The sequence below is a fragment of the Mastigoproctus giganteus genome, chromosome 1 (assembly GCF_048544385.1).
Source record: "Mastigoproctus giganteus isolate SK-2022 chromosome 1, ASM4854438v1, whole genome shotgun sequence".
NCBI classification, from domain to species: Eukaryota; Metazoa; Arthropoda; class Arachnida; order Uropygi; family Thelyphonidae; genus Mastigoproctus; species Mastigoproctus giganteus.
The window spans coordinates 143,555,733-143,572,168 of NC_143575.1; the positions used below are offsets into that span (position 1 = coordinate 143,555,733).

At 36.1% G+C, this 16,436-nt stretch overlaps 1 protein-coding gene across 3 annotated transcripts in view; it reads left to right on the forward strand.

Moving 5' to 3' along the window:
- The window catches only part of LOC150091173 (phosphatidylinositol 5-phosphate 4-kinase type-2 alpha-like), a 327,817-nt gene that overhangs the window by 175,979 nt on the left and 135,402 nt on the right, over positions 1-16,436 (forward strand). For all 3 annotated transcript variants that reach the window (XM_090374555.1, XM_090374545.1, XM_090374551.1), the window contains one exon: positions 9,482-9,634. In XM_090374555.1, the coding sequence (XP_090230681.1) occupies positions 9,482-9,634 (153 nt within the window). The remainder of the gene's footprint in view (positions 1-9,481; positions 9,635-16,436) is intronic.

The window sequence follows — 16,436 nt, forward strand, 5'->3', positions numbered from 1 at the left end:
GCCCTTCTCTGTACTCGTTCCAGCAGCTCTACATCCTTCTTGAAATTAGGCCTCCAGACCTATATACAGTACTGAAGGTGTATACAGTACTGAAGGTGTGGCCTGACCATTGCCTTATACAAGGGAATAATCACCTCCTTATCCCTGCTAGAAAAATTCCTTTATATCATTGACAAGATACCATGAGCTACTCTTGCAGCCCATCTGCATTGCTCAGCAAACTTCATATCTGCCTGCACAATTACCCTCCAGGTCCTTTTCATTCTCTACCACTGTCAGTGTAGTACCACAGAGTTGATACGTTGCTCTGGGGTTACTGTTTCCCATATGTAGTACTTTACATTTGTCAATGTTAAACTTCATTTGCCATGTCTCAGCCCATCTGCTCAACCTTTCCCGATCCTGTTGCAGCAGCATAGCATCAGTAGTGTCCTTAATAACCCTGCCAACCTTTGTATCATCTGCAAACTTGGACATTAAGCTTGATATACCATCATCAATATCATTTATAAATACAGTAAACAACAATGGATCCAACACTGAACCCTGAGGGACTCCACTAATAACATCTGTCCACGATGACCAGTGTCCATTGATTACCACTCTGTCTTTTCCCCCTCAACCATCCCTTTATCTGTAGCAGCAATTTGCCTCCAATGTCACACTGCTCCAATTTGTGCAGCAGTCTTCCATGTGCAACAGTATCAAAAGCCTTTCTAAGATCCAAATATGTAATATCAAAGTTATTCCCTGCATCCAGTTCTTTTCTGACTGCATCATAGTATCCAATCAAATTGGTCAGGCAAGACTCCCTTAAGAAAACCATGCTGTGTCCGAGCTATAACTGAAGTCTTGTCTAGATGATCCTGTAATGCTTCTTTAACCAGTGCCTCAATTAATTTTCCTGGAACTGAAGTTAAACTCACAGGTAATTACTTGTGTAATTACCTGTGTCTATAATTACTTGTGTCAGCCTTAGATCCTCCTTTGTGAATTAGGGTCACATTTGTACATCTCCAGTCTATGGGTACCCCTCCCCTGAGTCCAAAGAAGCTCTCATAATTATGGCTAAGAGTTTGCTTACTTCCTTTGCTGCCTCCTTTAATATAACTGGATAGATCCCGTCCACCCAGGGTGCCTTTTTTATGTTTATCTTCAACAATTTCTCCTCCACTTTCCTCTCAGTTATTACAAAATCATCCAGCTCACTGCCAGAGTTTAACTCACCTCTGGCATTCCCCTCTCTGAATAACTCCTCATGGGTGAATGTAGATGCAAAATACTCGTTTAGTTTGTTAGCCACCTGAGCAGGATCCTCAACTGTTGAACCATCAATATCCAGTGGACCAATCTGATTCATCCCTTTCCTTCTAGAGTTTACATAGGTAAAGAACTCTTTCCTGTTTTTCTCTGCATCCTTTGCCAAGGATTTCTCATAATCTGCCTTTGCCTGCCTAATCTTCTTTGTGACTTGGTTACAGACCAGCTTATATCTATCATAGGCTTGCATGTCACCCATTAATTTATGTATCCCATGCATTTTTCTTCTCTGCCATATGTCTCATTAGTTCCTCTAACATCCATTTAGGCATTAATTTCATATGGCTTACCTCAACTCACACAGCCTCTTCTCAGTATGAGTCTTTGCCATTGTACTTATCCATTCCTTTTAATAGTTTATCTGGTTCTTCCTTGAATTTATACAAACTACTCACCTATACAGCATCACGTTGGACTTAATTCCAACAGCTGACCACCCACTGGCTAAGTCAAATTTCTGCACATTTGTCCTGCAGCCATTCTTCCTCAGTTTGAATTTATGTCCCCTCATTGTAGTCTGAAGAATAGGAAGGATTCCATCAGCATTTAGCTTACTCAATCCATTCAAAGCCTTAAACACGTATAAGATCTCCTGACAAGGGACTAGTATTAGCCAAATAATGCAAGGAAATCACATCTTTTTGATGCACTAGCAAAAAGATAAGAAACAACAAATTTTGCACTTCCTCCTTATGAAGGTATCCGGTTATCCCAACTCAAGAAGATTATCCTCATAGAAGTTCATCCAGTAGATCAAACTGTCAGCCTCAACTATCTGGAGAGGCAACTAGTTCCAGTAATCAATTACTCACTGGCTAAAAGAAAATTTCCTACAATTTAATCTGGAATTCTTTATAACAGTGAATCTGCCTTAATTTTACTGGCCCATCTCAAAGCCTTATATACCTCAGTCAGGTCCCCTCTGAGGTGTTTGGTTGCCAAGTTCTGTTGCTCACATATCAGAGTCTTTCCTCATGTGGTTGCCCATTGCTGATCTCGCCATGCAAGTTGCCTGTCTTTGAACCCTTTCAAGAAGCTCTGTCTTTTCTCAGATGAAGCCTCCATACTTGGACACAGTATTCCAAATGTGGTCCTACAATTGCCTCGAATCCCATTTTGCCTTGGGCCCCATTAAGGTATAACGTGCCACTGGTGTGAAGCACGCTGAACCATTGTGCAAGGGGAAAATAATACAAAGGGACGCCTATATTAACCCTTTAGAGTGGGATTATGATCATCTATCTTTATGTTCACCTACTCTCCAGGTGTTGTACTTTGTGGAACTCAAGTCTTTCCTGTTCAGAAGAAGAAGAAGAAGAATTGGTGAAGAGAAGTCTTTTGTTCTCTTCACCAATGTTGTTGCCCTACTCTTCAATTCGAGCAGATCTACATCCTTTCTAAAAGGAGGCTTCCAGACCTGTATGCAGTACTCAAGATGCATCCTAACCATTGCTTATATAATGGAATAATCACTTCCTTATCACTGCTAGCAAATTCCTGTATGTCATGGACAAAACTCCATAAGCTGTCCTAGCAGCTCATGCCTGACTGCACGATTACCACCAGGTCTTTTTCTTTCCCAATTTCCCTGAGTTCGACACAGTTGGTACATTAATCTGGGATTACTGCTTCCCAAAGAAGTACCTTGCATTTATCGATATTAAACTTCAGTTGGCACTTCGCAGCCCATTTACGTAATTTGCCTAGATCAGTTATTCTAGATCCTGTTGCTGTGGTATACCCTGATTACTGTGTTTAATTACCTGGCCAACCTTTGTATCATCTGAAAACTTAGATATTAAGTCTGATATACCTTCATCAATATCAATAATAAAAATAGAAAACAACAATGGGCCCAGCACTGAACCCTGGGGAACTCCACTAATAACAGTCCAAAAAGAAATGTGGCCATTTGATAACCACTCTGTCTTCTTCTACCCATTTATCCATAGCAATGACTTGCCCTTAATGCCATACTGCTCCAGTTTTATAGCAGTCTGTTATATGCAAAAGTATCAAAAGCTTTTCTGAAATCTAAATACATATCAGTTTTTTTTTTTTTTAATTATTTTCCTTTGTTACTCTGTCATAATATTCAGTCAGATTTGTTAGACAAGATTGCACTTTAATAAATCCATACTGTGATTGCAATATAAAACAGAGATCAAGCTAAAAAAAAAAAAAAAAAAAAAAAAGGGTAAACTGCAGCCATTATCCAACCCCACTGCAGGATGGAAGCCTCCTCAACAATTCATGCTGGTCCAATACGGGTTGGCAGATTGACCGTATTTAGCAGTCGGGGCTTGAACCCCGGTCTATTCAAAGAACGTGTGCTACTGCACTCCGGCGCCTGACCACTCGGCTATGGAACTAACAGGTCTTTAATTACTCATGTAACCCTTTGATTTCCCCCCCTCTTTTATGAATTGGTAATACATTTACCCATCTTCAGTGATGGCTGTGAAGGTTTGCTGCCCTCTTTTGTTGCCTTCCTTAATATAATTGGAAGCTAAATGTAAAATGGCATCACCCCAAGTGCCCTTTTTTACATTTAGCTTCAAAAATTTCTTCACTTTCCTCTCAATCATCACAAAATTGTTCTGCTCCCTGTTAGAATTTGACACACTTCCGGATTCCCCATCCTTAAATTCCTTATATATGCATATAACCTCATATAACCTCCTTTGTGACTTGAGTTCATTGTAGTTTGTATCTACTGTATGCAACTCTATCACTTATAATTTGAGGCGCCTCCGTAGCCAGGTGGGCAGGAGCAGCAGTGCATGGCACACGCTTCTTGATTAGACTGGGGTTCGAGCCAGTGACCACCAAATACAGAGGATGCGGAAAAGTCACGGAATGACCACCGCATATCCCTGGGGCAATATGGCCTTAGTTGCTAATGCTCCTAAAAACCAAATAATAACAACAATACCACTTAATTTATATGCATCCCGTGCATTTTTCTTCGCTGCCATGAGTCTCATCATCTCATTTGACATCCATTTAGGTCTAATCCTTGAATGGTATCTCATAGTCAGTATAAAATGCATACTAGCTTCTACGATTCCTTCCCTGAATTCTTTCCATTAGAATTTGCTGTTGGTAACTTTGTTAGTTGGGCACACTGCTTTGAATTAAAAAACTGTGAGACCATTATAGTTACCTTTACAAAAGCAAAAGCCTTTCCCTTTGCTCTTGATAGTGGTTACATCTTTAAGTAAATCTCATGTCAATACTCTGTGATTGCTGCCTGCCACCTAATGAACCTTCTATTTGCAGATTCTTAATGCATGATGGGTTGCTGCTGATAATCAGTTGATTAGTATTAATTTCTGTTGTTACCTCTCTGACATGCTGGTTTAGAAAAAGGTCATCCATTAAATCCACCAAAGTCTTGATACTGTGAGTGACCAACCCACATGGTCCATTCAATATCTATTAAGTACTATATTATAAGATGTTCTGATTTACTGGTCCACTCTATATGTCTCTACAGTTATTCTCATCACAGTCATTACCAATAACACACTCCTACTCTCATTTTTGTTTTCTCAGTGCTTAAGTCACGCCAAATTGGCTCACATTGCACTGGCCACTTATGTCCACTGGATGCACTTTTTTTTTTTTTATTTGATGTACTTCTTAACTAAGAGCATAACCCCCACTCATTGTCCTGTCTGTTCTCTTTGTACACATTGTAATCCCCCTATATTATTTCTGAATCCCTTATATTTGATTGACACCATATCTGTGATAATCCCATAATGTCTGCATTTGATGTCTTAACTGGTACATTCAGTTCTCGTATAGCACGATAGTTGTGTTCCTAGAAAACCTCGTGCAATATAAACAACAGGCCCTATGGGAAAAATAGGGTTAGGTGCCGGCCACCCAAGATTGAACACACAAACCAAAACATTACCAAACACAATAAATAGTCATAATAGATGTAATAAAATTTTGCTAATACTTTTGCTTTTAACGTAAGCAAACTTGTTTTATGTTTGATTTTCTATCCAAACAGATGATAGTAGCTGTTCCATCTCTTCCAATTCATTGTCTTAATCTAATGGATTTTAATTACACTTTGAGTTGTTCCTGCTATCAAAGTTGTTTTGTTTTTATTTTCTCTGCATTCTTTGTAATTCTCGGCATTGCCTCATTTAGGTCTGTAGCACGTACAATATCACATGGTTTTTCATTTTGCTCAAAGCATTTCACAATTTCATATATTTTCTCAATCGACAGAGGCAGACTGGCTATAAGCCTTACGGGGGAAACCGCGGTGGGCCGGAGGCGGATGTGATTTTGGCCATAAACGCTAGTATGAGGCCACTACAAATTTTCCCGGGTAAGAATTTTTGACCCAGTCCGCCTCTGTTTATCGATATTGCTTTTCTTTTTCTCTCTTAATCTGCAGTGTCTTCACCAGGACACTTCCTTTTCACACCTTTTAAGTATTTTACTCATTTTTAGGGAATAAAGCACAATTACAAAAGGAGGCGGCATGCTTGATACACATAAACAAAGCTGCGCGCATTTAGCAACTGAATAAACAACACCGTAAAGGCAGAGATACACTATTAACACTTCACATTTTACTAAAGCACATTTCTAGGGTTTACTACCATAAAACAATAAAAACAATTTCCAGTTGCATTTCTGCTAGTGGAATCTCTTATAAACTGGTAGTAAACTCGGATCTAATTGCATTTGCGATTATACTGATAGTTGGAATTGTGTTGGTTTTTAGGTTATTATGGTGAAATGTGTTTCCCCTTCGCTGATATAAAACACATACATTTTCAGAATCTTCTCTTTATTCCTATCATGTTGCTTTCGGTTGGGATGATTCCGCGTTCATCTGCCATTTCTTGTAAACACAAAGGTGAATCGTGCATAAGCGAATTCTGTTCGTGTTATATAAGATATCGTTCCCCTATTGTATGATTGAATTTGTGTAGTGTAAACACGTGTTATACGAGGACTGACTGTATTGCAAATTTATCAATTTATTTATTGTGTTCCTACCATTAGTGTACATGCAAGTATACAGTAACTGTTTTTACTTTTAATAACCATAACACAGGCCCATGTATTTGCTTGTTCCATGAGTTCTTGAAATCCCTGATACCTTACTTTTGAAGCTGTTGTATGTTCCAATAGAAGCAGTGCAAGAATCACTTTCAACTATGCCTGTGGCTACTATTATCAGTTATTCTGGTAACCTCCTCCCGTTCCAGGACAGTTTTCTGGGTTAGCAGTTTCCAACCTACTTAGCACTGCCTTGAGAACATCAACAAATATTATTTTTGTGTCCCTCCCCTTCTATTTAAGCATATGCCATCACTGTAGAAAGTCTTTCCTGTTAATGAGCAGAGACTAGACCGAGAAATGGCTTTCATCATCTACTTCCTCCTGTCAAGTCTGATACTAAATTGCAGACACTTTCTGCACACTGAGTTACAAAAAGCACATCACTGAAATGCATGAGAGATTTTTAAGATCCTTGTGTCTGGCTCCCGGGTAACGTGCCCTTTTAAGATGTTAAGTGTCCTCTATCAACTGTGCTAATTTCCCAGTTGATAGAGGCCATATAACGTCTTAAGATCTCAAGACCTTATCAGAAATACAGAAGTACTTCACGAGATTTAACTTGCAAGTTAACCCTGAAAAATCTGCTATAGTGGTCTTCTCGCTGAAACCCATGCCAACAATAATTCAGCTGGCAATTGAAGGAGTTTTGATCCCCCCACATTGAAAAGCAAAGAGATCTGAGAGATTTGACCGAAAACTAAAATTCCATCTTCATATAAAAGAGCTCTGTGCCAAATTCAGTAGGAAACAGTGGATTACCAAGCAGCACTTGCTATATATTCAGAACAGAAATCTGATAAAAAATGTATATCAGAACAATGATTTTCGAAGGCATACTGTATGGAATAGAGTTGTGGGGCTCGGCTGCAAACACCACAATTAAACCATTAAACGCCGCAGAACTGACTTCTGGAAGTGTCATCTCCCACCACAGCAGCACAACACCAATGGCCAAAGCACTTGATTTAACTAGATTTTCAGCCTGAATCCATGAAAGAAGACTAATCTACACCATCAAAATGATCACTGGGAGAATCTCAGCGTCCAACATTTGGAACACTGTGTTGGTGGATCCCCCAACCAGCTCTCCGCTCCACTCCCAAATTTATTGCTCTCTCTTCGAGGCTACATCTTAAATATCATTTCCTCCCTTATCAGAAGCTCCATCTAGTTCAACTCCAGGATGGCGACGTGTAAAATCGTAGAGGACAAGAAGTATAGACGTCTCATCTTAGATCCACACGTTGTTTCCTCAGCCATCAACTGATCTGAGATTGTTTTGGCTCGACAACAGTCTGACTGAAGAAAATTATCGTGTTATTCTAATTTATTTTATAATTATTATTTTTTTTTTGTAATTTGATATATTATTGTTTTTTTTAAGTTAATATAATCTGCTTGATGTTATTAACACATAATTGTCCTTTCCGGAACATTTTTTTCCGGAAAATGTGCCTTAACAGATCAACTTTTTTATTTTACAGATTAAAAGTATGCATCATGCGAATACTCATTGTATAGTTTTTTTGTATCATTTATTAATTTTTTCGTAGAAAATACATGGGAGTAATTAACCCATTTGGTCTATCCCGAGTTATCTCAGGTACACCAAAAAGTGTGCAAATTATACAGATTTTTTTTAATAAATTAGCGCTTGAGCTAAAAGAAAGGCATAGAAAAAGTCTTCATTACTCATTATATAAATAAATTTAAAAATTCAAGTGGAATACACAAGCAGTAACCTCCCGCCACAAGCAGTAATCACGAACTAACTATATTCTGACACGTGGCTGCCACAAGTTGACAGGCGAGGTAAGCATCGCTTACGGGCGGAAGTTCAAGAGGGTGCCAAAATATTTTTCCATATTGTTTTTGTGAATTATTTTTGTGGGTTCATTGTTCTGCATTTAGGACGGCAAATTATATTTTGCTTACTGGCGGCACAGGAACGCATGATACTGTTCTGACATTGCTGTTCAATATAAGTAAAACAAAAGCCAGTCATTTGTTGCCAGGCGTGAGAAAACTTGGGATTTACCTGCCTAATGCAAAATTAGCCAGATAAATACCAGAGAAAATACATTACAGTCCTAAATTTGGAGGTATTATTGTATCCCGAGATATTTCGTGTATGTTCCAAATAACTTTTAAACCTAAAAACGAGATATCTCGGGATAATCCGTGAAGGGATTAAGCTCTGTACTTACCCTGTATTATAGTTCTGGTGAGATGGTATCTCTGCCGCTGCTTGTTAACCCCTGGCTTATTGCTGTGAAGGGTTTGTAAAAGTAGGGTACCTGCATGTACCTATGAACCTTACAGTAAAGATCATATTTATTTATTTAACCTCTCATAGTTCCCTTTCCTGAAATTAATCTATGCCTTTACAGCCAATTTTTCTCTTTATTATACAAATTAGAATTGTAATTTCACTGTTAAGAGTCAATTTACATGCAGCCATAGTGCCCACACTGTATCAGCGATGTAACTGATTTTTGCAAATGTAAATGCATGCATGAAAATACATTTATCCAATGTATTTTCAATCCATGCATTTTGTTACTACATTTTTTTCAATCCATGCATTTTTGTTACTGCACGACCATCAGATTTTACAATTAGTCATTTATCAGTATCAATAAAATCTGAACCTATTATATTATTCATATGGGCTTGAACCACAGTAAAAGATTGACCAAATTAAAAGTTAGTTATCACTACTATTATTTTGTTAAATTATGTATTCATTCTTGTATTAAAATTGTTGGTATATCAACCAATGTGGGGTGTGTGCTAAAGCCTTCATGCTGTCTCCCCTCCGTTACACCCTTGTGGCTGTAAAAATGCAGTTTTTTTTTTTTTTTTTTTTTGCTATATATATATCCTGCATTGTTTTAAGCAATAAAGTGAATTTATTGATTGATTAAAAATTAGTTTAGATTCTTAAATTATCTTATTATATAACGATTAAAATTTTTTCTTACTCTAAAATTGCCGTGAATCATATTTCTGTAATGAACATCATATCTTTACTTAATCATGCATTTCCATTTTTGTTTAGACTTCTTTAACTAAATCTCAACCTATTCTTATTGACTCATCTGGTCGTAGTGGAGCAAAATTCTATCAGTCATATGACAAGTTATTTGTTGTTAAGATGCTTCAAAGTGAGGAAGTAGAACAAATGCATGTCTTACTTAAGCAGTATCATCCAGTAAGTAATAAAGTAATCAAAACAATACCATTAGTTATTTCATAAAACTATTTTGCAGGTAATTTTCTGTTTTTTGTAATATTGGAGCATAGATTGTTTCATGAATTTTGTGTGTATTTTCTAAGCATAATTAATAAGATTAAGTTTTGACACAAATTACAAAAATTATCATTTAACCAACATGCTTTACACATAACAACCCAGTAAACAGTTTTATATGTTTTATCATAAAATAATTACCATTTAAAAATAATTCTTTCCCTCAATCTGTGGTATCTGCAAAGCTGATGATCATGTTAAGATTATTTGCTTTGCAGATATGTACAATTTCTGTGATAGTGTTTCATATATATTGATTTAAAGGATTATCATTCAATAATTATAAAATATAATTATTCAATTCCATTGCATTTCTCACAGCTTGTTCTTCAAAATTCAATGGCAGTCACTTTGTCATCCATGACAGTATAGTGGTTTCTCCGCATGTCACTCTTTTGTAGAGGTCTGGATTTGAATCTCATTAGACTGAAGAATTTTCAAAGGCCATCTTAATAGAGGCTGTAGTTAGCTAAAATCAAAAAAGGGGTGTGTTCTCCTTATAGTTGTTCTGGGATTTTAAACCTGCACAACATGCATAAATGTGTGTATGCATGGCTCACAGACACTCACCTGTACAAATGTATTACACAATGGTGCAATAGGAGGTCTATTTTGATAAATTTGGAAAAGCCACTGAAGTCACTGAAGCACCTAAAAACCAAAGTCACTTAAGTCCCTAAAAACAAGCAACATCTTCCAGAATCAATCACTTTTCGGGTTACTGGCTCTTTACCTTATTATTTCTGTTGTGATGCTCAGAGCATAATAATACAGATATATTATACATGACAAAAGGAACACTTTACTGCATATGAAATCCTTGATTTAATAAGGAAAATGATACAAGGAAACAAGCTTATATGACATCAGCAAAAAAAAAACAAAAAAGCTGCTCACCTCGTCTGTCAATTCCCTGTAATAATTTGTAATCTCTTGTTAAATTTATTAATTTGTCTCCTTATGTGTATTGTCCTAGAAAGAGAAAGGATACCATCATCATTTAGTTAACTCAATCCATTTTTAAAGCCTTAAATACTTCAATAAGATCTCGTGAGTGTTAGTTTCCAAGTAACTACATTTTACAGAACAAGCTTTTCGTGATAAGAGTAGTATGATTGACTAATCTTGTTTTACTCTTCTCTGCACTTCTTGAATAATCCATTCTTAAAATGAGGCTTCCAGACTTGTATACAATACTCAACAAGATGCAGCCTTACCTCATGCATTATACAAGAGTATAATCATCTCCTTGTCCCTTCTGACAAATTGTCATGTATCATTCACAGAACCTTATGAGCTGCCTTAGCAGCTAATCTGCACTGCTTGGGGAACTTCACAATGGAGACCACAATTAACCTCATATCTCTTTCATTCTGCATACCTTGACTGTGGTAGTACCATATTCAAGGTGGTAGAAAATGAACTCAGATATTTATAACAATGCTTAAGGTTAAAATAGCTGATGTTTTGAATAATGTCATATATGAATTTCTCTTGTAGTCAAATGTAGACAAAAAGATGGTCATCTTTTAATTTGTTGGAGCAGACCTAATATTCTTCCTTGAGTTTTTGCTTACTGCTATTTTATTGTGGTGAAACATAGTGCAGGAAAAAAAGTAATGAGATTGTATAGTTATATCTACATGGGACTTCAGCTATATTTGTCACTGATACACATTTTTTGGTATGTATTTGTTATTGTAAAGCACAAGTTGGCTTTGATAAGATAAACTCATTCAAAGCAATATAGTGCAATGTAACAAATGTGAGTGTGAGAATGAAATCATGAGAATGTAATCATGAGAATGTGATTGTAGATAAGGGGGAATAGTTGATATAAATAGTTGAAATATAGAGAGAAAAAAAGTTCACAAACATTTTTTGAAACTTAATGGAGTTAGAAAAAACTTATGCTTGGATTCAAGTGCAAATCTTTTATGAAATTACAAGTTAAATATATTTCAGGGATAATGAATAATACACTCAAAAGCCTATACAGTTAATATATTAGTTACCATTAACAGCAGAGAGGGCCTATGTGGGAACATTGCAGTTTGTCTGCTTGATGATTTGAAAGGAAATGTAAAAAAAAAAACTTAATAGGAAATATTATAAACTCAATCCAAAAGAATGTGAGTTAAAGGTACGTTATTACTGATGATATTTTAAGGAGTCCTTATGTGCTGTGATGTAATGACTAGATCATAGATTAGCTTAGCTTAATTTTTCTAGCTTAAGCTAAGCTAAAGATAGCTTAGCTTAATTTTTCAGCACTCACCTCATAGTAATCCGCTTAGTTGGTTGAAAGTTTTACCACATACATAGTGGTTATGAGATTCTAATAACTTATGGAGATTATAAATTTAAAAACTAAGTTATGGGCTTTAAAAATTTTTCTAAGAAAGGAAAGTGCACCTTCCATTCTATGGTTGTCTAATTAAAATAAATTAAATGAAGTGAGATGAAAGCTAATAGCTGCGCACGAGAAACTTTCGAAATTGTCTTCAGTTAGCTATAGTGGTGAGGGAAGATTGCGCGAGTGTGTTATATACAGGTTGAGTTCCCGAAATGCATTTCAGTGCATGTGGAAACTTAATACGTGCTAAATTCCAAATAGGGGAGAAGTTGGTGGGAATTTTTTTGTTTAATATGTTAAGTGGCGCTTAAACCACTCAATGACGAGGGTTTCGTTTTGAAGGATTTTATAACTGGAATTTAGTTTAACTATTGGGATCGATGAGTGGGTTATGATTATAAGATTGAACATGTTGTGTTAGTTCTGTACTGGCTAAATTAGATTTGAAGCTATTAAAGTAGTAGTATGCACGCATGTTAGAAATTTTTGATGTACTGCCTATGTAACATGCTTGACAATCTGATTGGCATCTAATCAAATATATAATGTTATTATGATCTTGTGTCCCATACTCATATGTTGTCTTGTATGAATTGAATTTAGAACTTAATTTGTTATAAGATGTAAATATTAATTTGATATCTGTATTCTTAAAAATCTGTTGAAGTCGTCTAGCATATTGTTGATGGTATGGGAGAGCGATAAGGGGTTTGTGTGGTTATTAATTTTGTTGTGTGTTCATGTGGTTATTAATTTTGCTTGGGTTATTAGTATTATTATGGACTTTGATGGTTTCTTTTATTAGTTGTAATGGGTATTTCCTGTTGATGAATTTTTTGGTGAGGTATTGCAATTCTACGGATAGGTCTGTTTGTGTGTGACTGTATTTGATAGTGTTGTATATCTGATTGTATAGAACTGCTTTTTTGATGTATAGAGGATGATGTGAGTGGTAATGTAAGAATTTACCTGTATGTGTGTTCTTTCTGTATATTTTTGGTGCCTAAAGATGTACCTATTTTGTATATGTTTGAGGTTTAGAAAATTAATTTTATTATCGGTTTCTACTTCGAGGGTAAATTTGAGTCTCATGTGTTGTATTAAACGTGTTCAGTAAAGTATCGATAGTGGTTTTGTTGCCCATTAAGAGGACGTCTGCGTATCTCATATATAGTTTAATCCCTGGGGGAAAAGGTTGGAGTATTTTTTTCTTCAATAGAAGCGAGGTAGATTTCGGATAAAGGGGCAGAGATACAGAGGCCCATGGGAAGGCCGAAAATTAGTTCGTAGATGTTATTTTGAAGTTTAAATTGTTTGGCGTCAAGTAACAGTGACATTGAGTTCTAAAATGTCATTAATTTTTAAGTCAGTATGTTTTGTCAAAGTGTCGTCTTTAATTAATAGTTCTTTAAGAGCCAGTAACATGGTTTCGATGTGTACGTTTGTATATAGGGAGACGACGTCGAAGGATGCGAGAATATCGTTTTCAGATATGGTCATGGAAGCTATACGTGCGTGTGCCTGTTTATTTTCTCAGTTCAGGGTTTACAATACTAAACAGGCACACGAACATATAACTTCCATGACTATATCTGAAAATATCAAGTGTGCATCTTACCATTCTGTGATCACTTCCAACATTTACATTGTTCAGGACAGTAGTATCATTCACGATATGTCTTCTGTTAGTGAGGATGAAGTCTATTTCATTAGTTGTTAAAGCAGTGGAATAATGCAATCATAGTTTTGCTGCGTAAGAAAGGAGATAAATCAGAAATGAAAATATAGCTCCTTCTAAATTTAAAAGGTGTCCAGTGTGTATGTGTTTTTTTTTTTTTTTTTTTCTTTATTGCACTGATAGTCAAGAGAACATAAATTTTAAAGTTTAATTTTCAAAGCTAACAAAACCAATACATTTAGTGATTCCTAGAATATAGTCAGAAGATATGTGGCAAAAACCTTTATAGTTGTTTGTGATCTTGTTAAGAAACTCAAAGATATTTAAGAGACAGAGAAAAGACACACAAGACTGAATTTTAAAATATATATGCAGTATATCTGATATGAGTGTTGCTCTGGGAGAGGGTGCTAGATAAGCATAGTGTGACCTAGGGACTACCAAGCTGGTCTTAAGTTGCTTTTTTTGTACAGATGCACATTCTTTGTGCATAATGTGTAACATCACTGTCAGAAACCAAAGAACGGAATAACAGATCAGCCTCAAATTTTGTGTGGAGCTGGGCAAAAGTCCTACTGAAATGCACAAAATGTTACAAATAGCTTATCGGAGCAGTGAGGCTCTCAGTGGTTTAAGCATTTTAAAGAAGGCAGAGAGGATACGGCTGTCAGTCCTTAAAGTGGAAGATCAAAAATGACCTGCAGCCTTGAATTGGTGGAAAAGTGTGAGTTTACTATCAACACTGCCAATTAACACTGAGAATGCACATTTAACTCACTCACTAATGAGTTAAATGTGAATAAGGAATCATTGAAGTCTGTAATTACCACAGACTTGGGGAAAATAAAAATTTGTACAAATTTGTTCTTACACATTGAACACCATGTAGACATGGCTCACAAGCAGGTTAAATTGCTCAACCCGTCTTACTTCCCTGACTTGGTCCCAGAAGACTTTTTTTCTGTTTCTCAAGTTTTAATTGAGATTGAAAGAACACTGATTTGATAGTGTTTGACATTCAGAAGAATGTGATAGTAGAACTAAATATCTTCAGAGAAGAAGAGTTTCAAAGTTTTTTTTTTTTTTTTTTGCTGCATTGTATTGTGGAGATCAATTTATTATTGCTTCTGTTTCCAAAACATTATTTTACTTTGTAGATCTATTGAGGCTTGTAATATTTGCACTGTGAGATATAGTTTCAAACTGGCATATTGTGAAGATTATAATGTCACTTCTGATCAGTAAATTGTTCTTGCATCCACTGACTAAAGACAAATGTAAAAAAATAATCTTTAATTAAACTATACAAAATGGACAACAATAAATGCAATTAAAAACAAGATAAAAACCAGTTAAGAAATGGTAAAAAAACAGTGGGCTTAAAAGCATTAAAATACACAGTAATTTTGAAGGCAGTATCTCTTTCTCAACTGTGAAGTGTATGACATGATTTCAAATTAAATAGCATACTATCATGTGATGCATAATAGAAATCATTGTGTGACTTGTGATATGACCATGCACAATAGAGGGTGGGAAGAGAGTGAACAAAAAAAAAAAAAAGAAGAAATTAATCAGAATCTTGTGATGCAGTACAGTCAGTCCTCGTATAACACGTGTTTACATTACACGAATTCGATCATACACGATTTATAAATAGGGGAACGATATCTTATATAACACAAACCGAATTCGCTTATGCATGATTTGCCTTTGTGTATACAAGAAATGGCAGTCGAACGCGGAATCACCCCAACTGAACGCAATACGATAGGAATGAAGAGAAGATTCTGAAAATGTATTTGTCAGTGAAGAGGAAACACATTTCACCATAATAACGTAAAAACCAACACAATTCCAGCTATCGGTATAATCACAAATGCAATTAGATCGAGTTTACTACCAGTTTATAACAGATTCCACTAGCAGAAACGCAACTGGAAATTGTTTTTATTGTTTTATGGTAGTAACCCCTAGAAATGTGCTTTAGTAAAATGTGAGGTGTTAATAGTGTATCTCTGCATTTACGGTGTTGTTTATTCAGTTGCTACACGCGCGCGCAGCTTTGTATATGTGTATCAAGCGTGCCTCCTCGTTTTGTAATTGTGCTTTATTCCTTAAAAAATGAGTAAAATACTTAAAAGGTGTGAAAAGGAAGCGTCCCGGTGAAGACACTGCAGGTTCAGAGAGAAAAAGAAAAGCAATATCGATAAACAGAGGCGGACTGGGTCAAAAATTCTTACCCGGGAAAATTTAATGGCCTCATACTACGGTTTATGGCCAAAATCACACCGGCCTCCAGCCCACCGGGGTTTCTCCGGTAAGGCTTATGGCCAGTCCGCCACTGTCAATAGCAAAAAAAATATGAAACTGTGAAACGCTTTGAGCGAATTGAAAGACCATGTGATATTGTACGTGCTACAGACCTAAATGAGGCAACGCCGAGAATTACAAAGTATGCAGAGAAAATAAAAACAACTTTCACAGCAGGAACAACTCAAAGTGTAATTAAAGTCCATTAGATTAAGACACAAAGAATTGGCAGAGATGCAACGGCTGTCAACTGTTTGGATAGAAAATCAAACAAAAAACAAGTTTGCTTACGATAGAAGCAAAAGCATTAGCAATATTTTATTATGTAATAGTCGTAATAAAATACTTACGTATTT